Here is a 22,462-nt window from a genome sequence, read left to right as displayed (position 1 = left end):
CCGTACTATATAAAGAACTGGAAATAAGTTCACGTTCCTTAAGAGTAATGGAGCGCTGGCCTCCTTCACACTGCGCGTGCACCCTTTGAATTGATATCAAAATATCAGCCTCTTTCTCAATATTATGCAGCGTGTGCCGTTCTAATGCTGTGTATGCTCTGGATGCATTGTATGAAACTTAAAATTGTGCGCTCCGTGCTGGCAGAAGCCGCGCGAGCTCTCCGTATCAACCCGCTGAGAAGGGTTGGCAACCCTACATGGGTAGTACAGGGAAAAAATGAATTTCTAGAACTAAAATATGTAGTGTGTGAAGCAGCTTGTGGTCTTGAATAAGTACAGCTTATTGTTCTGGGTATGAAAGGAAAATGGACCATACTATTTTGCCCTATTAGCTATTAAAATGAAACATGGTCACAGTTCTAAGTGTCTGGGTTCTCTTAGCAAAATGCCTTATGGTGGACCCCCTCACACTCTTGATCCGCAGGAGGGTCTCCACTGCCACACACTTCCCTTCATGCCCCCTACACCAGTAGTTTCCAAACTTTTCGCCCCCCCTTGGTTCCACAAACTCAACCCCAGTGCCCCCTACCCTATCCAACAATACAGTTGAAGGGGCCCATCTCTAGTGTTCCCCCTGTTGCCCCCTTGCCTCTTAGTGCCCCCTTAGGTAATCCTACCGCCCCCCAGGGGGTGGTACTGCCCACTTTGGGAACCACTGCCTTACACCCTTCCTTGGTGTTATTGGCACCTCCCATCATCAATAAGGCAAGGACAGACCAGCAGTTGGCAGTGGCGGATGCATTCCCTCTTCACGGGTGGCAGAAATGGCTGCTCCTCCCAGACTACCCCAGATGGCAACAGGAAGCAGCAGCCACTGAGTACTCAGATGAGTGGCCACTGCTCCTCCCCCTATTGAAAACTAGGGTTGCCAACTTCCAGGGACTAGCTGGAGATCTCCTGCTATTACAACTGAACTCCAGGCAATAGAGATCAGCTCACCTGGAGAAAATGGCCGCTTTGGCAATTGGACTCTAGGGCATTGAAGTCCCACCCCTCCCCAAACCCTGCCCTCCCCAGGCTCCACCCCAAAAACCTCCCACAGGTGGCGAAGAGGGACCTGGAAACCCTACTGAAAACTGTGACGAAAATGAGGGGGCAGCTGCTGCTCCAAGGAGCCCCGTGACGCAGAGTGGTAAGCTACAGTACTGCAGTTCAATCTCGACGGAAGTCGGTTTCAGGTAGCCGGCTCAAAGTCGACTCAGCCTTCCATCCTTCCGAGGTCGGTCAAATGAGTACCCAGCTTGCTGGGGGTAAAGGGGAGACGATTGGGGAAGGCACTGGCAAACCACCCCGCAAACAAAGTCTGCCTTGGAAACGTCGGGATGTGACGTCACCCCACGGGTCAGGAATGACCCAGTGCTTGCACAGGGGACCTTTACTTACTTACTTACTTACTTAGCTGCTGCTCCTTCCAGCTACCACTTGCCTCAGATACCAATGGGAAGGATAAGCTACACTGCTGCTCCGTGCCAGCCTATCCCCTTCTCTTGCCAGGGGTGGCAGATGGTGAAGGAGGGGAGAGCCCGGCTAAAAAAGAGGCCTGCCCTGGACCCAAACTCTTGCCACTCCCTGCAGTGTGTGTGTGGCAGAGATAAAAGAAAGCTTGTCGGGGTTGGTGCTGGAGCCCCCAGGGGCATTGGACAACAGTGAGTCCTCCCCAGGACAGTGGCCTGTCACTACCCAAGATGCTGACCTCTAAAGCCGGCCCTGCCTGCAATTAGGGTTGCCAACCTCCAGGTACTAGCTGGAGATCTCCTGCTATTATGATCTTCAGCTGATAGAGATCAGCTCACCTGGAGAAAATGGCTGCTTTGGCAATTGGACTCTAAAGCATTGGAGTCCCCTCCCCTCTCCCAAACCCCACCCTCCTCAGGCTCCGCCCCAAAAACCTCCCGCCAGTGGCAAAGAGGGACCTGGCAACCCTACCTGCAATAGCTCTGCTATGAATACAAGCAATGCCATGGATCTATTCCAGAGCTGCTCTCCACAATCATATATAAAAGAACAATTAGGAGAACCAGTCTGAGCAAGTCTCTTACACAGCTGCTTAACAAGGCAAAAGGGAGAGTACAGCACCATGAGTACCCAAGGCAGATGCTATATTGGTGCTGGGATCAAGACTGAGCACCAGCTAAACAACAGGATGATTTGCGTATGTGCATTCTCCAGTATGGTAAAATACCACATCTGCCTATAACCTGAGTCCAAGGAAATTGCCACAGTGCCCATTTATTTGTTACAGCATTTGTTGAAGTGGGCATTCAAGGCCTTACTATGGGTTTCTCCTCTTTCTAGCTTATGTACTACAGAGCTTCCAAACTGTTGAGCCACCTCAGGAACCTCCAAGTAACAAACTATGCAGTTTTGAATAATTAACAATAATGATTGCAATCGAAATGAAAACAAAGCAATCATTTAAGAACTGTGATGACATATTCACTGATAACTGAAATATAGTTTTTATTCAACAAATACGATTCCAAGAGACAAATAAATGGAAGAGCAGCTGAGTTTCAAGCCAAGAGGTCTCTCAAATTAGCAATCAGCAAAGCAAAGCAACTGGCTACAGATAACAAATAGAGATGCTGCTGAAACTCATACTCCCTGCGCATGGAAAGCACAAGCTTCGGCAGTTCAACATAAATGTGAGCATTACAAGCCTTCTCGGGCTTGGATTCTCGAGCCAGATATTAATTCCCTGCCTCCTGCTCCCCTCCCTCCTTATCTCTGTGGCATGGTGGCAGCAGCCAGCAAGCTAACCACGGAATGGAGAGAGAGAGACTCGCTCTCTTCTCCTTCCCATCTCCTCCTGCCCTGTCCGAGCTGGGTGCCTTACGGAGAAGAAGATGATGAAGAAGAAGGCGGCTAGTTCAGGCTAGCTCAGGCGGGCCTCTTTTTTGGCCAGGCTTTCCTCTCCTTCACCAGCTGCCACCCCTGGCTGCAGAAGAGGGTCCTGTCCTAGCAGAGCAGAGTCACCTTACAGAGCCTTACAGAGCAGAGTCACCACAGACAAGCAACATGAAATCTCTGGGACTAGGCTTAGCTGGAGGCAAGCTGCAAGACCTCAGGAAACTCCTCAGGCTGACAACTTGTTCCAACAGAGCTAGCCTGAGCTTTCAAACAGAGGAGCAGGCTCAGAAAGAGCCAGCTAAGTTCCACCTTCCTAGACCATTTTTTAAAGGGCCCATGCTCACATTTGACCTCCTTGGGACCCTCTGGCAGGTTCTTTAGCATCTTCAGTATGTGGACCTTGGTGATTGTGATATTGGAGTCAGCTGAGGGATGGGGGGGGGTGTCTCCAAAGAGCCGTGGCTGCTACTTGGAGAATGGTTAGTGGAGAAGGTGGCCTCTATGGTATTATACCCCATTGAATTTCCTCCCCTCCTCAAACCCTGCCCTCCTCAGGCTCCACCCCCAAAATCTCCAGGTGTTTCCCAACCCAGACCTGGCAACCCTAGGAATGGCCCACAAGATTCTGCTTCTCCTCCCCCACCTCTACCTGCTCTTCCCTAGACACAACTGCTGGTTCAGCCAGGCTACGTAAGCAAGTCCTCTACCCTTGTCCCCTGCCTGTCAGCATCAGGCCACCACGTATCAAGGCCTGGACTGGCCCTGTCCTAGGAAACTCCCCAGACAAATCTGTGTCTTGCATACTGGATGGCAATACGACACTTGAGAAGGTGCAGAAAAGGGCAACCAAAAAGATCAGGGAGCTAGAGCAACTGCCCTTTGAGAGCAGTTGAAACGCTTAGGGCTGTTCAGCTTGGAAAGAAGGAGGTTAAGGAGAGAAGCTTTTCTCCTTCTCTCATAATACCAGAACGCTGGGTCATTTGCTGAAGCTGGAGGGTGAGATTCAAAACAGATAAAATGAAGTATTTCTTCACACAACGCATAGTTAAATTGTGGAACTCCCTGCCCCAGGATGTGGTGGTGGCTGACAACTTGGAAGGCTTTAAGAGGGGAGTGGACGTGTTCATGGATAGGGCTAGCTATGGCTATTAGTCAAAATGAATACGGTACTAGTCATTCTGCATACCTGTTCTCTCCAGTATCAGAGGACCATGGCTATTATTAGTTAGGGGCCATGGATCACAGGCAGGATGCTGCTGCAGTCGACTTGTTTGGGGGCTTCCTAGAGGCACCTGGTTGGCCACTGTATGAACAGACTGCTAGACTTGATGGGCCTTCGTCTGATCCAGCATGGCTTGTCTTATGTTCTTTGACACCTTCCCCATCTTTCCCAGAAATTCAAATGCTGTTTCAGCCACATCTGTGATATTCTAGCAAACGTAGACCACAGGGTGCCTGATGCTTTTGATGTCAGGCACCCTATAAACTACATTACCCAGACTGTCCTGAGAACAGCGTTTGAGCCAATGGAGAAAAGAAGGGAGGCTGGGAGCAAGAAAGAAAGAGGGAGACTCTTCTTCAAGCCTGCTAACTGGCCAGTCACAGTAGTCACAGCTACATCAAGGAGGACAGAGGGCGGGGATTCTAGGAGACCCCAATTCCAAACTGAATTTTGGGACTGTAGCTTGACTTGGAAAACCATGCCATTTCACCAATTTATTTGCAAATATCTACATTTATCCAAGTCGAATGCGGAGATGAGATCACGCATCTCTGTGTTAGACTTTTCACAAATAAGCAAATCTAACAAATAAAAAATTAAACAGCTCTGGTTAAGGTACAACCAAGGTATTAAGATTAAAAATCTAATTTTAATTAAACTTAATAATTACCAGTTGTGATGATTTCTTTGGGGAAGCCACTCTAGTTTGAATTCAGAAGAAATGACAAATGAATTGTGTTATCTGATCCTGCTTCATTAGTGAAAACCACAGATCACAAGCTATTTTATTTGCCCCCAAACTGGATGTAGGGCCAACAAGTATTCATGTAAATGATCTATGGGGTCAAGAAAATCAAAAATTCTGTCACTCATTGTAGGGAGTCAATGGTGTTCCTCATACTATTTTATTTTGAAGTCCATGTAGGTCCTCTGTTTTAACCCTTCTAAGGTCAGAACATTTGCGTGGAAATTAATGCCCAAGGACATCCCAAATGCTGGTAGCCTCTGCTGATTAAACAACCTTTAACTTCATTCTTGTTTTAGGCACAATGAAAACCATGCATGAAATCCACAAGCAATTGCCTAACAATGTTGTACCCAGGGTGAAAATAATTGGACAGGCTTTCATTCACTTACAGCAAAGGTTGCAAAGAAATGCAAAGCAAAAGCTAACTCTTACCAAAGTAGGCCTCAGCCAACACTTTCCATGCTTCTGTTTAAATTTGAAAAGGGCTGCATCCAAGTACACAGGGCGCAGAAGGCAAATATATTTCCCACAGAGAGAATTTACTTTTCACATTGGATTTTATACATATTTATAACTCAAATGCAGCTTAGAGAATGAATTTTCACAATGATACTTACAGCGGAAATACACCCATAAAACCTTTGTTTCCTTGCTGGAAAGTTTGTCTATATGGCTAGTTTCTGGTTGAGCTTAAAATTTTCAGCCTTCCTCTACACATGAAATGTACAGATTAAAACCAGCTATTTCCTTATCTTCCATCTTTCAACCAGAAAAATCTACTGACAAGATTAAGTTGGGTTTAACGTCGTGCTCATGCTCAGAAATGTCTATTTTTTCTCCTGTACGTGTGTTTGAAGAAGAGTTATGAGAAAATCAAAAGCAGTGGGTAGCCGTGTTAGTCTGTTTGCAGTAGTCAAAAAGGGCAAGAGTCCAGTAGCACCTTAAAGACTAACAAAAAATATTTTCTGGTAGGGTATGAGCTTTCGTGAGCCACAGCTCACTTCTTCAGATACCTGAAGAAGTATCTGAAGAAGTGAGCTGTGGCTCACGAAAGCTCATACCCTACCAGAAAATATTTTTGTTAGTCTTTAAGGTGCTACCGGACTCTTGCCCTTTTTGAATACTCTATTAGGTCATTCCTAATTAAAAGAATTATATCACTAACAATATGAAGCATACAGAAATTTTGAAAAATGCTATACGCTCACTCATCAAGTGCCTTGCTCACTGATAACATCATGCAGTGGCGCATCACATTGGCGCATTCCTGCGAATTGGCGTAGGGGAACGGCGGGGAGAAGGCACAGTCGAGCCACCTCCTAAAACCGTTCCGCCTATGCCGATAAACAAAAATAAAATAAAATAAAAAGGCTTTTCGCACCTTTTTTGTTAAACGGGGCCTTTTGCCCCAGAGAACAGCGAGGCTGCGCCTGCTAAAAAGCAGGCACAGCAACACTGTTCTTGGCACTGGCACAATGGGGCAAAAGGAGACAGGAAGCCACCTACTGGCAGCTCCTCTCCCTGCCCCGCCCTGGGAACGTCCCAGGAACGCCCCCCAATGCGGTCTGCGCCATGGGGGGACTGCGCTGGCGGAGGAGCAGTGCGCAGCTCTGCAGCGCTCAGGTGCCGACGGAAGTGCCCTCGCTGCCAGCATAAGTGCGTCTTGTGCTGTGATTAGACGCACTGACGCTGGCAGTGAGGTAACGCCACCTCCTAAGGGGAATTGGCCAAATTCTCAGGAATGCATGGTGAATCAAGAATTTGTCAAGACAGCATTTCTCCTTTCAAAATGTAATTTCCACACCTCATTATAATTAAAAATAAATCTTTTCAATGTTTAGAGAAATCATTAAACCTAAGAGCCCATTCCTGAAGAGGGTGTGGAACACTTTAGGAGCCGGCGTGACCCTGCACCGGTGTAGGTTCCACTTTATCACAGAATAAAGTGGCACCTATGCCAGCAAGGGGGCAAACACGCTGGCATCCAGGAGCCACGGAGCTCTGCCAGCCCCCACCACCAGTGAAGCCACTCGGGTCATTTATGCTTGGTAAATTGGTGCTTGGTTTGCCCCGCCCTTGCTGCACAGTTTTCTCATGTGAGATTTCTAATCCCTATGCGTGGTGGTACTTTGCCCTGCAGAGGCTGGTTGCATTTCGTTGTCATTTGCCGCCATGAAGAAGTCTCGGCCAAAATGCGAATGATCAGAGTCTCTCCCTCACAGAAAACCCAAGGCTTTCATTGGTGGCGTTTAGCCCCTCAGCCACATAAAAACTGGCACGCGGGACATCCCAGCCCTTTTTTTAAAGTAAATTTTTAAATTAGAGAGCCCTTATAATTAAGGTCTCTGGGCCCAGCTACGTAACTCTGGGGCTGGAATGACAAGCCCCCAGACTGGAATGACAGCCCCTGAGACTAGCAGAAGTGTTCAGGGGCTGTCATTTCAGTCCCAGAGAAATGTAATTTGTTGTGTTCTGTAAATACTTTTTTACCTCCACAGTCATGGAAATACCCCCGCCCCCAGGAATGGGCTGCCCATGACAAAGAAAACCTTTCCTTAACAGCCATATTTTTACCAGAGGATAATGCTCACCATTACAAACATATATATTCCAAAATATTGTCGAAGGCTTTCACGGTCAGAGTTCATTGGTTCTTGTAGGTTATCCGGGCTGTGTAACCGTGGTCTTGGAATTAACATACCATACCCTCATTAGCACATTATCTTGATACTTACAGAACAATGATTAGCACATTACTTTTGCAGGACAATACTCAGCTCAAACCCAACTCCTTTCTGACTATATATTACTCTTCCTACACCCTTGACACTGAGAGACACTGTCCTTCAGTGTTACTACTCTGAAGATGCCTGCCACAGTTGCTGGCGAAACGTCAGGAAAGAAAATTCCAAGACCACGGTTACACAGCCCGGATAACCTACAAGAACCAATATATATTCCAGTTGGGAAGCTGATTTCATCTGTGGAAACTTTAAAAAGAATACATTATTTTCTCTCTCTTTGGGGTACCAAGAAACTCCCTCTTTTTTCTAGTACAGATTAACATAATTTTGACACTTTAGAGAAAAAAATCACAAACTACATTAATAATTTGATTAAAATCCTGTGGATACACCACAGCAAGTAGACCTTAGGGTCATGAATGAAGTTCAGAGAAATGTATCTAAGTCATATTTAAATCTACATGGCTTGTTACTTTATGTTCCATTCAATTTCAACAAGACTTCACCACTCTGAGTTTTCTGAATATTGTGCACTATGGAATTTATTTGGTGCTCTGAGCAATGAATGACCCTTACCTCATAGGTTCTCACAACAGTACTGCCATTCTCTAGGACGGCAGTTCATTGCTGATGTGGAAACAACCACATGCTCAGCTTATCCCACATGGTTCTCAGTCACAGATGTTACTGCCGCAGCACAGCATGAAAGTAGCAGCTATAACACAGCGAATGGCTCAGGCCATAAATGTTTGTGGACAGTTTTATACAACCAGCTCACACATGGTGTTATCGCATGATTAGCAGACAGCAATATGGGCTTCCATTCCCATTGACAATTTCACTTGTATGTAATAGAAAACCCTACCTAGCAGACGCTTCAAAGCACCACGCTGTTACATGACAACAGCTATTAAAAACCTTTGTTGCCTTCAGAGTGTGCAGCTGCTTTCCCAAAGGAAAAATCCTTTATGTATGTTTGTCTCCCCTTATTTGATTATCCAGATTAGAGCAGTATTATCAGGCTTTGGCAAACCCAACAGTAAGGATGTTATTTGAGTCCAATCCCACTGAAATTCTAATTAGCTAGTCCCACTTCCCACCCTCACTGACAAACCAGGGCAATGAACCAGAGGCAGCTGTCAGCCTTACAATTCCGTAGGAAACCAGTTGCTAACTCTCCCCACCTTCCTTTCCAGCGGTTTCCAAAACTGATGTTGACTTACTGCTTTAATTACTGAACGCCATTTGTTGGTGAAGCTGTTTGAAATGAAAGTGGCCATTATGAAAGGCATTTTTGCTAAGATTGTTCCCAGACTGACACTGGGCCAGAGCAACATGCCAAAACAATAGCACACACTGCTGGTTTTATGCACCGTCAAAATGTGTGAGGAGCATAAGACTGCAGCAGCAGCAGCAGCAGCCATTCTTTTACTTTGTAGCTCCACCGCAAGCTTGGCCTACCCACACAGCAGCAGAATGAGCGCGCAGATGGGGGATGCCGTTTCTGAATACTCACCCAAGTAAAGCACACAATTACACACAAAACAAACATCTGATTAGGTTAAAAAAAATCAGCATAACAAGGAGAACGGATCTAGTCCAACTGCTCTTTGCTGTAGTACTTTTCTATTAGCAAGGAGGCTTTTATGCAGAACACCTTAATAAATGTTGTTCCCCGTTGACAGTCTGAAGTGATACAGGCTATTCTATCACCTGAGGACTATATTATCACTTGAAGGACTGTCTCTTCCCATCTGTGGCCTCCTGCCAATTGATTGACTCAACGGCCCTGTAGATGGATTACAAACACAGCATTTTGGGTGGTGGCCCCTTCACTTTGAAATCTTCTCCTGATTGAAAAGGTCATATCATTCATGATCTTCAAAAAGGCTTCAGAATGTTAAGATTCACCATCGTAATTTGACTTGTATTTGTGTTTTATCACTGGCTCTATTTTTTCATGAATTTTCACAAAGCTTGTTTTTGGTCTGCTTCAGAAGCCCTGACAGTCCCTGGAAAAATTCTCACGGGGGCAAATGTATCATGTGCAGGTGGCAGCATGCTCTATGATAATGGTAGCACATTTCTGATCTTTGGGATCACAGCTATTGCTGCTGATTATATATAGTATATATTACATGCAGTAGTCTAGCTCATACATTGTATTTCCTTTTGTCCCACTCAGAATATACACAGAGATGGTTGGGACTGCTCAGATGGGCAACACACACAATGCATTGTGCAAATTTGCACATGATGACAATAGCACGTCCCTTTTTTCCTTTTTACCAGTTTCTGACAAATATCCTTCATATTATAAAATGCACAACATTTTGCCCTGCTTTTGTGCCACCTGGCGGAGGAGTTCTTTTAAAAACTGAAATCAGAATTTCCACATTTCCTACTAAAATGCTTTACTCAGCCCTGCAGCCAGGGAGTTTCAGTGATACTGAGCTGTCTTCAGCTTGCTTTTTCTTTCTGTTCTGTTTTTATGGTTTCCTTCTTATATTTGTTCCAGAAGACAAATGGATGGTCCTAATTTTTGTTTTTTTCCTGTAGGAGAGGTTTATATTTGTTGTTATCAATTACCTTTTTATTCTACCCTTCCTCCAGGGAGCTCAGGGGGCATACATTATTCTCTTCTCCTGCATTTTGTCCTCACAACAACCCTGTGAGGTAGGTTAGGCTAAGAGGGAATGCTTGCAACTGTATATAACTAATCCCTACTCCTTTTGTTTACAAAAATAAGTGTAGAATTATTTCCCTTTTAATCAATACACTAACATAGTATAAGGTCTGATTAGTCTAGGAATTTTCTTGTGGTAGGTAGAGTTGTGGGAGGTTTGGACTTTACAGTTAGTTAGAATAATGGGTGGTAGACAAGTCCAGACAGTTTTTGTGGGCCCCTAGACATTACTGGTGATGTAGCTTTTGCACAGTGTGAATTGTTCTATTACATATCTCTGGATCCTATATTACCTATAAAAAATCAAGCGCCCATGAACTATATCCTACAGATCCATGGGGTCTGCTATTCTGACATGAAAATCCCACATAGCTGGGAATTATATGTGATTGACATGGGTCATTCAGACATAGCCACCAACCAAAGAATACGGTACTCTGATGGAAGCAGCTCCCGGGCAGCTACAAGTATATCTAAAGATGCCCAGCAGTGTAATCCTAAGCGGAGTTTCAACTTCTAAATCCTCTGATTTAAATGAGGGTGTAACTATGTTTAGCACTACACTGTAAGACTCCTACATCCATGAAAGAAAAATGAATAGGATATAGGCAACTACTAAATATTAAAAACAAAACAACAAAACAGGGCATTTTCAGACTAGGTACTGAGAAGCACATTTGAGCCCGTCCTTCACTTTTTGTATCACATATGGTGAGTGTTAATGATGGGAAGAACTGATAAGAGAAATCAAAGGTACATTCCAGACAATGCAGGTTTTCCATTTATACCAGGAGCTGATTTAAACCATGGATGACTTTATGCCTTATTCATAAAACTGTTTGAGTTTGCATGCTTTCATGCCAACATTTAGCGCAGCATTTTTCAAACTGTTTCCCCAGAAACCATGAGATTCCTTTGGGAGTTTATCAGGACTTCCTCAATGAGAAGATTAATATTGCCAGACCAAGTCCACCGCCAGCATTTTGCGTGAATTGTGTCTGGATCTACCTGAAACATCCCAGGGGACACCAGTGGGACAAAATCCAACTAAATTATTTCAGGAGATTGGGCTGCTTCCCCATTAAATCAAGGCTTAATCAACCAGATCTTATGAGCTTCTACCGGGTTGCCCAGTAGAAAGCAACACTGCAACTGTACTGCCTCAGGTCCAAAACAAGCACAACATTTGGGTGTATGCCAAAATTTTCTTCACATGTACTCAAGGAGCCTCGTGGTGCAGACTGGTAAGCTGCAGTACTGCAGTCCAAGCTCTGCTCGCGACCTGAGTTCGATCCCGACGGAAGTCAGTTTCAGGTAGCCAGCTCAAGGTTGACTCAGCCTTCCATCCTTCCGAGGTCGATAAAATGAGTACCCAGCTTGCTGGGGGTAAAGGGAAGATGACTGGGGAAGGCACTGGCAAACCAACCCGTAAACAAAGTCTGCCTTGTAAATGTCGGGATGTGACATCACCCCATGGGTCAGGAATAACCCGGTGCTTGCACAGGGGACATTTACCTTTTTACACATAACAATGGGGTCCAGAACCCCACTCCCTCTGCTTAGGAAGGCTAACGTGACAGGGGTGGTTTTATCCCCCCCCCTGGTTATAATTTATACAACACTCTCTCCCACTACAATATAGTATAATATTTCACCACAGCTCCAGCTTCAGTATAGTGCAGTATTACCAGAAATCATGCCTCCTCAAAGGTTTGCTAGAATCTATCAGCTTGTTGCCAGACATTTCTTTAAATCTATTTTCCCCATTCTCGGGGAATGTGGAAGAAACCTGACTTCTTCTTTGTTATATGCCTACTTCTGCCTTTGCTGCAAGGTCCTAAAGTCAGCTGTATTACAAGTTAGTAGACAGAGACAAGTGCTGTAACACACATCTCAGGGTTTATGGTTCTCACACTCCACTGATATGGCGATGGCCATCTAAATTTAACTCCTCCTTCATGGTTATTAATAATAAACCTAACTGCCAAACCCTGCTTCTGATGTCTTTCCATCACTTGTTGCACCTTGCATGGTGCACGGGACATCAATCTCTCTTAGCCTGCAGTGCTCCCTTAAATGAAAAATCTTATCTAGAACAGGTCATGTTATATAACAAGTCACTAGCTTTGCCTGGGAGATGAAAGATGATGAGGTATAGTTCCTGGGACAGAGGCTATCTCCATAAATCTGCCAAAAAAAGAGCTGTGGATTATTTTACTGGATTAATTATCCGTCCTTCAAATAGAGCCCTGTCCTCAGTGACTGAGTATCATCAAACTTCCATTTCTGCTTGTGAACACAGAGCAAGGGATTGTTTCCTATACAGTAATAATGAAAAGCTGCCACTGCACTCTGGCCTACCAGAAGGAATTCAGGAAAACTAGGAAGTGACCTTCAAATCTTCCAGCATTATCCAGATATAACGTTCTACTTATGGAGGACAGCCATTGATGGACCTATCAGCATAATAGCTGCTTTTATTTCATTTTAATTTACATTATTTATAGTCCACCTTTCTCACTGGGACTCAAGACAGATTACACAGAGTGGGTCAATACGATGAACAGGATGGGACATTCAATAAACAAAGCAATAGGATTAGGGTTGTAGAACCAACTTGAAATCTAAAAACAAAATGGGAAGGGGGAAGCATTAACATGACATGACACATTAATTAATTAATTTTATTGGATTTGAAACCAGTCTTCCTGACTAGGTTGGGCTCAGACCAGCTTGCAACCATTTAAGATTAAAACAGTCTTTAAGATTAAAACAGTGTCATCAGGGGGATTCAACAGTTGTTAAAGGGTTTCAGTTCAGATTTTAGATTATCTAAATTGTATTGTGCTTATAAATTTGAAACTGTGTCTGTATATATATATGAAGTTAGCTACCTTGAGTCTGGTTCGCCGGGGGAGGGCAGGATACAAATAAAATTATATGATGATGAGGATGAGGATAAGGATGACGTTGACAACAACGATGACGACGATTACAAAATTCTCTTCCAGAAAGAGATTCCAAAATTCTCTTCAGCCATGCTAACCCAATAAAGGAAATATGGATGGCTAAGGCAATGTGATTGCATACTTGCCTCTGTGTCTGACATAATGCCTTTTTTACTAAGTGACAGGGATCCCAAGGCTACATTGTCAGTGGCAAGATTTGTTTCAGTCCTTATATCCCTCAAACATTAGATATATGCTGCTCAAGATCAATGGATCAAGGAGCATCTAAGGGTTAAAGAGAAGGATATATTTGTCACTGAATTTTCTGGGGTATTAAAAAGATTTTGTGCCTCAATCTTATATTTTTATACTGCTTTGGTCATGTGATAATGTTGTATTTGTTGAAATCCATACAAGAAATCCTGCTTCTGCAATATGTTCTGACTTGAATTCATAAACCACATTTGACCTACAATTTGCATCTTAAACAAGACAGTTACCCTAAATTATATAATCTTTAAAAAGAAACCTTTTATTGACAAAAATACTTTATTAAGATTACATCATCTTTACTTTTCATTGAACATGCCATTTGCTTTTTTACCCTACAGTAAGTTCTGACAATGGAAACAAGGCTACAATAGTCATTTTCAGTCTTGTTTAGTTAATTCCTAATCAAATTCACCTGCTGGCTCATATATATTAGACAGCTTTTCATGCACATTTTGCCAATTTTCCAGCCCAAGCAGAAAATGTATTCACTGACCTTTACCATAATAATTTGGGATAATGACAAATTAATTATATATTACTGGATTGACAATAAAAAAGTGAAACTTGCCTTTGGTGCGTGAATTACCTTGAGGAATCTTCATTAATTAAATACTTGCCTTTTAAAACATACACAAATTGCAGTCTCTCTCTCTCTCTCACACACACACACACGAACACAGAGTTCACTTACATATTTACTCATTTTAACTGCATGACTACACCAGCTATATTTCTTTAATAGTCCCTACGGTATTACATCGCTATCATTAAGAAGATATGTTAATTACAGTAGTGTCTTCTTTGCCCCTCTTCAGTGATTCATTCCCCCAACATTTCTCTATGCATTCCTTCCCTGAAACAGAGGCATGGAAATCTGCCATCACAGCATGCAACATACTCCGCTCTCACATCTAGGATCAATGCAGGTTCTATTTCTTCCATCTTTGCATTATTTTATTGATTTACTTGTCAGTCAGGCTTGCAAGTGCTACAGGCAAAGTTGCTGCAATTTTCCACCTTTTGAACTTCTCATGATCAGAATTCTGGAACTCCAATCAGGACTAAAGTTTCCATTGCAAAATTTGCCGTAGAAGACTAATGTCGCTGATTGAACCCATGTGTTCAAACATGTGGAATCTATCCAGCATTCTATGCCAGTGGATTACAAGCCATCAGGATTGCTATCCCTGAGGACACTTCAGCACACCTGAGCTTTATGATTCTGTTCTCACTTACAATTATTCCAGATTTGGGGGCACTGTACCTTCAGCACAGTAGTACTATAACAGGTACTAGCACAGTTTCGTAGTATTCATGCTTGATTTAGAAGGGTTCCTCTGTTTAAGGTAGATCAATGACATTTTAATCTGCATATATGGGACAAAGGCCTTATCTCAACAAAACCAGTCAAATAAAGATAGAAAAATGGGAGAAAGCACACAGCCTTGCATCTGAGCAAAGGCGAATAGCCAAACCCGAGAAAGCCAAATAATTATTGGGCTTTTTTGGGAATTGCCTATTCAGCTTCGGGGAGATCTCCAGGTTTTGGCATTCAATAAAACCAAAACCCGAAAATTACTGAAATGGCTAATTTCTGGTTTATTTTCAGTTCGGGTATATCGATATGCACAACCCTACTCCAGTCCTTCAGGCAGGGCCAAGCACCTACAGGATTTACTTCAAGTATTCAAAATACTGTACACACCCTAGGGAAGTGAATAGAAAATTGTCAGGCTACATAGCTATAAAAGGTAAAGGTCCCCTGTGCAAGCACCGGGTCATTCCTGACCCATGGGGTGATGTCACATCCCGACGTTTCCAAGGCAGACTTTGTTTACGGGGTGGTTTGCCAGTGCCTTCCCCAGTCATCTTCCCTTTACCCCCAGCAAGCTGGGTACTCATTTCACCGACCTCAGAAGGATGGAAGGCTGAGTCAACCTTGAGCCGGCTACCTGAAACCAACTTCCGTCGGGATCGAACTCAGGTAGTGAGCAGAGCTTTTGACTGCAGTACTGCCGCTTAACACTCTGCACCACGGGGCTCCTGAGCTATACAGGAGCTTTTACAAGACAGGTCCCAGAAGGGAAAGGATCAGAATACAGCTAGCTGCCAGGTCAGCAGCTCCTAGTTAAAACTTCTCCAGAGCATCGAAGATCTTCATTCTCTCCTGAAAAACCACTCTTCTCTCTCACATATCATAGGCCTGTTATTATTTACAGGTATCCCTCTCCCAAGCCAAAAACACTCAAAAAGTAGAGGGGACCATTTCTCCCTCTTTGGATATTCAGTAACAGACTTAATGGTTACTATACTTTATTAAAGCATTTCAGTGTGGAACTGCTGAGATGAAAATCATATGCAAACTTGACACTATCAAGTTTGGGCTTGACTGGGAGTAGCCAACTCACTACAGAAATCAATTGTCCTTTTTTACACTTCATGTACACTGAGAACAATACTTTGCCTATTTATCAGTTATTGGGAGAGATCCACTCACACTTTGCTTGGATCACTTCATCTTTGAAACTCATTTTCATCTATCCTCTGCAATATAAAGTAACATATGTATATCCTGGTATGCTGGGCCATCTGGTAATAACTTCTTGAAATACCCTCAGCAACCTTCCTATGCTGGCTCCCAGCTGGAGGAGGCATCCTAGGCAAAATGACCTCTCTCCTTGAGCACATGTACATGTGTGCATGCACACCCACCCACACACAAACATATGGCAGGATAAATTTGTTAGTCTATAAGGTGCCCTGTGCCTCTTGGATGTTTGGCTACAACAGACTGACTTAATTAACCCTCTGGAATAAGTCCATGTGTGTCCAAGCTGCCAATAAATACCCCTCCAACAAACCTTATGATCTGAATTGGTCTACTGATAGTAAGATGTTTTGCAGAATCTGTGCAGTACACTGAACTCCTGGGTGGCATATTACAGAGAGTGCTGGAAGGAGGCACAGGCAAATTTATTCCAGAGGTGTGATAATGGAGATCCTTTCTTGGTACCACAAAAAAAAGGTGCAGAACTTTAGCTGGTCTACAGGGGCAAGATGCTGACCACCACAACGGTGAATAACTACATACAATTTAACTTCTGCACACCAGAATCTGAAGCATGAAAGCAGTCCACCTAAAATCTCCCTCTGCCAACATGTCTTCTGTGCTATTGAAGGCTTCTGGGATAATATCAGTTAATTTTAAGCATATTTTTTTAAAAATGGCATAGTAGCCTTGAAGACACAAAGAGAAAATGCAAAACAGCTTAATCACTTCTGGCTTTGATGTATTCAGCATGATTTTCTCTTATGATAGGTGGTGTCCCTAATGTGACAGACCCAGGGGCTGTGATTAAGTTATTGGTGTATGTGAGCAAATGAAATTGTGTTTATTATTAGTGTGAGTTTCTTATTTTAAATGCATACAGATCTCCCTCAAAACCATGTTCAGAAAATTTTTGCAGTTGCTTTATTGGATAATAAATTTAAGGCTTAAATACAGCATTTTTGTGTTTGTTTCCCAAGATATGGTTCAATTTGATTTCTCCATTTTTTTATATATCAGAATCCAACATCTAATGTGGGATTTGGATTCCTGTGAACCTCAGCTTCATTGCATGAATTAAGGTTTCTAACCCCCATTGCAGTTTAATGTTTGGGGGGAAATATACAAGTAGTTCTCAAGAATAGTGGTTTGCATTTGGTAAAGCTGAGCTGGAAAAAAAAAGCCGAAAAATACATTACTGATATTTTTTGAGGGTTTTCCTCCAAAAAAAAAAGGCAGTTCAAATGGTATGTGGCAAATCCCAACCCTGAAAAAGCCGGAGAAAATTCAGTGTTTTTTGGGAGGTTCTTTTCAGGATTGCCAGCTACAACCTGGAAGAAGGGGGGAAACACTGTAAAAAGAGAGGGGAAAGCTTCTGCACATTGCTGATGAGTTGCAGGCCTTTAAAGTTTAACCTCCCTCCTTCACCTCTATTATAGCCTAAGGGAAATCTTTCTGGGGTTCGGGGGCCCGCCCTGCTTTTTAAGGTAGAGGCACCAAATTTGCAGCATAGTTGCTGGTTCCTTAGAAGAACCCCCAAGTTTGGTAAAGATTGGGTCAGGGGGTCCAATTTCATGGGCCACTATGGCTCATGCCCTGGTTACATCCATATTAGATTACTTCAATGCACTCTATGTGGGGCTGCCCTTAAAAAGTGCTTAGAAACTTCAATCGGTGCAGAATTCTGCAGCCAGGATGTTAACTGAAGCAGGTCATATCACTCTAGTCTTGCCCCATCTACACTGTCTTCCATTTTGTTTCTGGGTACAATTCAAGGTGCCGGTGTTGACTTTCAAAGCCCTATATGGTCTGGGACTAGCATACTCTCTTATAAACCTGTCCGACACCACTACAGTCATCTTTGGTGCCCCTGCTTTCTGAGATCAGGCAGGTAGCAACCTGGAAGAAGGCCTTATCTGCCATGGCACCAAAACCCTAGAACTCTCTTCCCCAGGGAGATTTGTCAGTCCCCTTTTGTTGCTGTCTTCTGCCAGTGGGTGAAGACTTTTTTTTTTGTTGGCATCCTCTCAATGATCCCTCCTTCCTGCCCAGAATTTTGTCTTTGTATGCATTTTAGCTCTGTTTTAAAATTGTTTTAATGGTGTGTGTTTTTTGTTGGGGGGGTTAGTTTTAAATGGTTTTAAAATGTGATTTTATTATTTTTGTTTTAATTTGTTAGCTGCCTTAATGGTCCTTGTGGGGGCAGAAAGGCAAGACATAAATGTTGTAAATAAATAAATTTCTGATATTTTTCAGTCTATGGTGAGTTGCCATTAGCAATACTAGCTCAATACATCAAAATTGTCCGTTTTGTCAATTCACTGTGACTTCAACATGTAAACATGATCAAGAGAATTGATACTTAGAATATGGGAAACATAAGCTGTTTTAAAATAAAGCTTAAAAATTAAAGATATGCTGGGAAAATAAGGAAAAGCTTATGATTTTTTTAAAAAATTCTGATCTGCAACCAAATGCTGCATGTCACCTCAGCTGAATGACCTCAGCTTGGCTGAGATCAAATGAATAAAAAGAGATTTCAAGAGAACAGCAATGCAGTCCTCTTCACACTACAAATTTTTCTCAGTAGTAAAACATCTTTCAAGCTCAGATATAACTACTGACACTGTTTCAAAAACTTTGAAAGCAAAAGCTTGCTGTCAAACTCAGAGTTTTGTCCTCAGGGTCCCTTCAAGCAAAACTCGCTCAGGCAAGGCTCTGAAACAGGTTAGGCTTTATTTATGGGTCAAGATTGGACAAAGTCAGTAGTCGACTGCCAGCTTAGCAGCAGAAGGCAACTAATGGAGGATAGGGTTAGAATACAAGGTTAAAATCCATTGCATAGTGCCACGTAGTCCAGCAAAATCTATGATAAGCGTTCTCAGGGCAGAAAGTCATAACAAAGTATAGCAAGGCATAACAAGAGTGCAGCTGAGAGCTGTGGTAAACAGGATGGGCACATACCACACCAGTAGGCAGAGAGATAAACTGTACAAAGCATGAGAACCCAAAGACACATGACCGGGACCTTGTCAAAACGCCTGAAGCAACGTCAAGCCAAGATGTAGAGACAGGCCTGACACTTGCTTCTGTGGAGAAAGGGAAAAACTAGGTATATTGTTTAAAGTACTGGTGGCACATAGTGGAGTTGAGTTTTACAGATGGCTGAATGCTGTGAAAAGAATCAGCGACACTGAAAAAAGGCAGGCCCTCTATTTTTCAGGCAACTTTGCTGGCCTCCAGGTGCAGCTGGAGTAAGGGTTGGTAGTAGTACAGAAGGAACGCAGGGTCATTACATAGTGGTCTAATTCTGATCAGGGGGATTTGGGAGTGTACAATGGGTACATATGAATGGTAGAATTTGGGCCAGGATGTTAAGAAATAGTTACAGGGCAAGGAGATGGGTATGGGAATAGAGGTGTGACGCTAATGACACACAAAAGCTGTCCTGGGGAAGGATATTTCACATCCACCGACAGATCCCTGTTCTGACATTACATTTGTCAAAATCTAATCCTAGCTGTATTTCTGATGTCAAACAGTAAATTCATTCACACTGTTAAGAATAAAGAGGCCCACACAGCATTGCAGAAAGTGATCCAGGAGAGCAGAAGGGAAGATAGATGTCACAATACAGACAAAAATGGTATGACTTGTCAATAGACATTAACAGAGGAGTTACACGGCACATTGAACAGCTCAGATTCTACTCTGGCGTTTTTAGCTTACACTGTACCTGCAAGCCTGTTACTAGATCAGTTCTTCTCACTTCAGTCCAGGATGTCATCAGTCAGGCTTGCTCTACATGGAATCTATTACTCACCTGACACAATGGTGTATCCAATACCTCTGGGTCGTCCTTTGTCCTGGTCAATGGCAGTTATCATACGTACAGTTGTACCCTGGAAACCAAAAAGGAAGAAAAAGGAGGATTTGAATATTCCAGGCTCTACTAAATTTCCTGATAATATTTCCCCATGTTTATTACAGTGGATTATACGGCAAATCTAGCACCTGTGGAAAAAGGAATAGCCACCAGTACACTTATGAAATGTTACAGTTATTTAATTGTGGGCTATTTGTGAGGTGCTCAAGAGCAAACTTTCCCAGTGGGGCTTCAACCCTGTATGTTACTGGGCACTGTCCTTTGCTATTCAAGTCTTACATTCCTACACAGCTTGACCAGAAAAACTCTGTCTTGACCTGTAACCCTCTTGGTGGCTCTGACAAGCTGACCTGTGCGGCACACATGTTCTCGTAGGTAGACGTAAGATGAATTATATGGCGGTTTTTTAAGGTGGAGCTGGACCTAGGTCATGGAGGTGAATGTGACTATGAGTGCTGGAGGTCTGCTCTTTACTTGTGTCACTTCATCCTGGGAGCTGAAACTGAGAAATCTGGGCAGAGGCGATAAGGAGCAGCTACAGATGGTAGATGCAGAAGAAACCTACAGACTTTAATTCATTTTTGTTATTGCCAGAAAAACAGCAAGTTGTTTTATTTTGCTAAGCAATTCCCATTCTAACAGTCAGTAGTAGCCCAACAGTAACACTTTGTGGCTCCTGGTTTCCTATTATAGTGTGCAACACAAAGATGCTCATCTTCCCAAAATATTAACCTGCACTGTATTTCTCCCTTGCTATTCTTTGCACAAGACTGCCTTGTCAACAAAAGTTTACATTCCTGCTCTCATATCATCACATCTCCCCAGTAATGGCACAAACTTTGAGTGAAAGAGAGAACAAAAATTAAGCGCAGTAAACATTCCTCACTTTGTAACATCACATTTAAAAATCCCTTACTAAAGATGAGTGGGATAATGATTAAAGAGACAAACAGAGGATGTTTGGGGAAGGAGAGCTGTGCTTCTAATCCAGAGCCTTCAGGTACATTGTTACATACATTCCACACTGTTAGGTATGCTCTTTACTCATGTGACTAGGATCAATATGACATGTCTTGCAGAGATCAGTAATGAGTATGGAGCTTCAAATATCTGACTGATTGAATCAGAGACGGCTATTTTTAGAAAGAGTTTGTAAGTAATTCTACCATGCACACCAATGCAAAGCTGTCACACAAAGATATATGTGAGCAGGGTTTATCAGTATAAAAAGGACATCAGTATAAAAAGGACAGCACACAGCTCTAGACTCAGAACTGCCCAGAACGTTGAAGTGAATGTGAAAGGTCGTATGAGTGGCAAAAGCATCATTCACACATAAACCAGAACTGCTGCACTAGAACCCCTTCTTTCCCTTAAGCTTCCACATCTTTTAGCACTAAAGCCCAGAGCTAATTCCTGATGTCATGGTTACTCAACAAATGTGTGTATTTACATACATAATAATAATAATTAATGTAGCATGAACACATTTATGATTTTTGACTGTTCTGCTTCCCTTTGTCTGCTGAGATCCAAGGAAAAGAGCCATACATTTTGCCCTCGGAGAAAGTGTCAGCAGTGGCATTTTCAGTCTAATGAGACAGCAAGTGCACACATGTGCCTTGGCAGCATGAAATCGATGACATAATTTATCAGCTGAAGGCCGAAGGTCACACAGAGTCACTGAACTTCTGCCTCCTATTCAAATGCCTTACTATACCTACTTTTAGGCAATCAGTCGGTTGTATTTTTTAAAATCTTGCTCCTATGCACTCAAGAGTAGGTGTGTCATATAATCATAGATTATTCTAATAAAGGAAGATGCATTCTAACAATATTTCAGACAAACTAGCAAGGTGCAACATCACCTTTTACTCAAGAAAAATAGAAAATTTACTTTTGAAACAGACAAGCATCTCCCCCTCCAAAATTCAGGCCATGACTGATCTTCAACTGATAGACCATTATGCTTGCCAAAATAAAACTTCAGCTACAATGGGGCCCTGGCTGTGATGTGATCATCGGGGGGGGAAGGGTCTCTAGGACTGAAAGAATGCCTGCCAACATTGGCTTCCTTGTCAGTAGTTATAGCCATGCTAGCAACAAAAAGCTGACTTTCTAATAGCCTATTCCTGAGCTGAGGTGTACGGGGACGGCGGGGAAGAGGCGCAGCAGTGCCTCTTCCTAAGCTGCTCCCCGTACGCCATTAAATAACAACAAAAAAGCCGTTTCATGGCTTTTTTTTGTTTACTGGGGCCTTTCGCCCCATAGGGAATAGCGAGGCTGCGCCTGCTAAAAAGCAGATGCAGCACTGCCATTCCCGGCTCCGGCGGAAGTGGCTGAAAGGGGATAGGGAGCCGCCTAACCGGCGACTCCTCCCCCCGGCCCGCCCCTACCCACCCACCCATGCTGGCGTGGCCTCTCCACCCCATTGCCGGCACCACGGAGAGGCCGCGCCGGCAGAGGGGGGAGGCGCGGTCCCCGGGTGCTCGGCCGC

The 22,462-nt window shown here is 43.3% G+C and overlaps 1 protein-coding gene across 1 annotated transcript in view; it reads right to left on the bottom strand.

Moving 5' to 3' along the window:
* Window positions 1-22,462, bottom strand: part of CDH23 (cadherin related 23) — a 553,698-nt gene that overhangs the window by 311,468 nt on the left and 219,768 nt on the right. The window contains exon 8 of the mRNA XM_056850511.1: window positions 19,903-19,981. Within this exon, the coding sequence (XP_056706489.1) occupies window positions 19,903-19,981 (79 nt within the window). The remainder of the gene's footprint in view (window positions 1-19,902; window positions 19,982-22,462) is intronic.

This window comes from Euleptes europaea, chromosome 5 (assembly GCF_029931775.1).
Source record: "Euleptes europaea isolate rEulEur1 chromosome 5, rEulEur1.hap1, whole genome shotgun sequence".
In the NCBI taxonomy this organism is placed as follows: Eukaryota; Metazoa; Chordata; class Lepidosauria; order Squamata; family Sphaerodactylidae; genus Euleptes; species Euleptes europaea.
The sequence above is the reverse complement of the archived record's forward strand: the minus strand, read 5'-3'. Positions and strand labels throughout refer to the sequence as shown.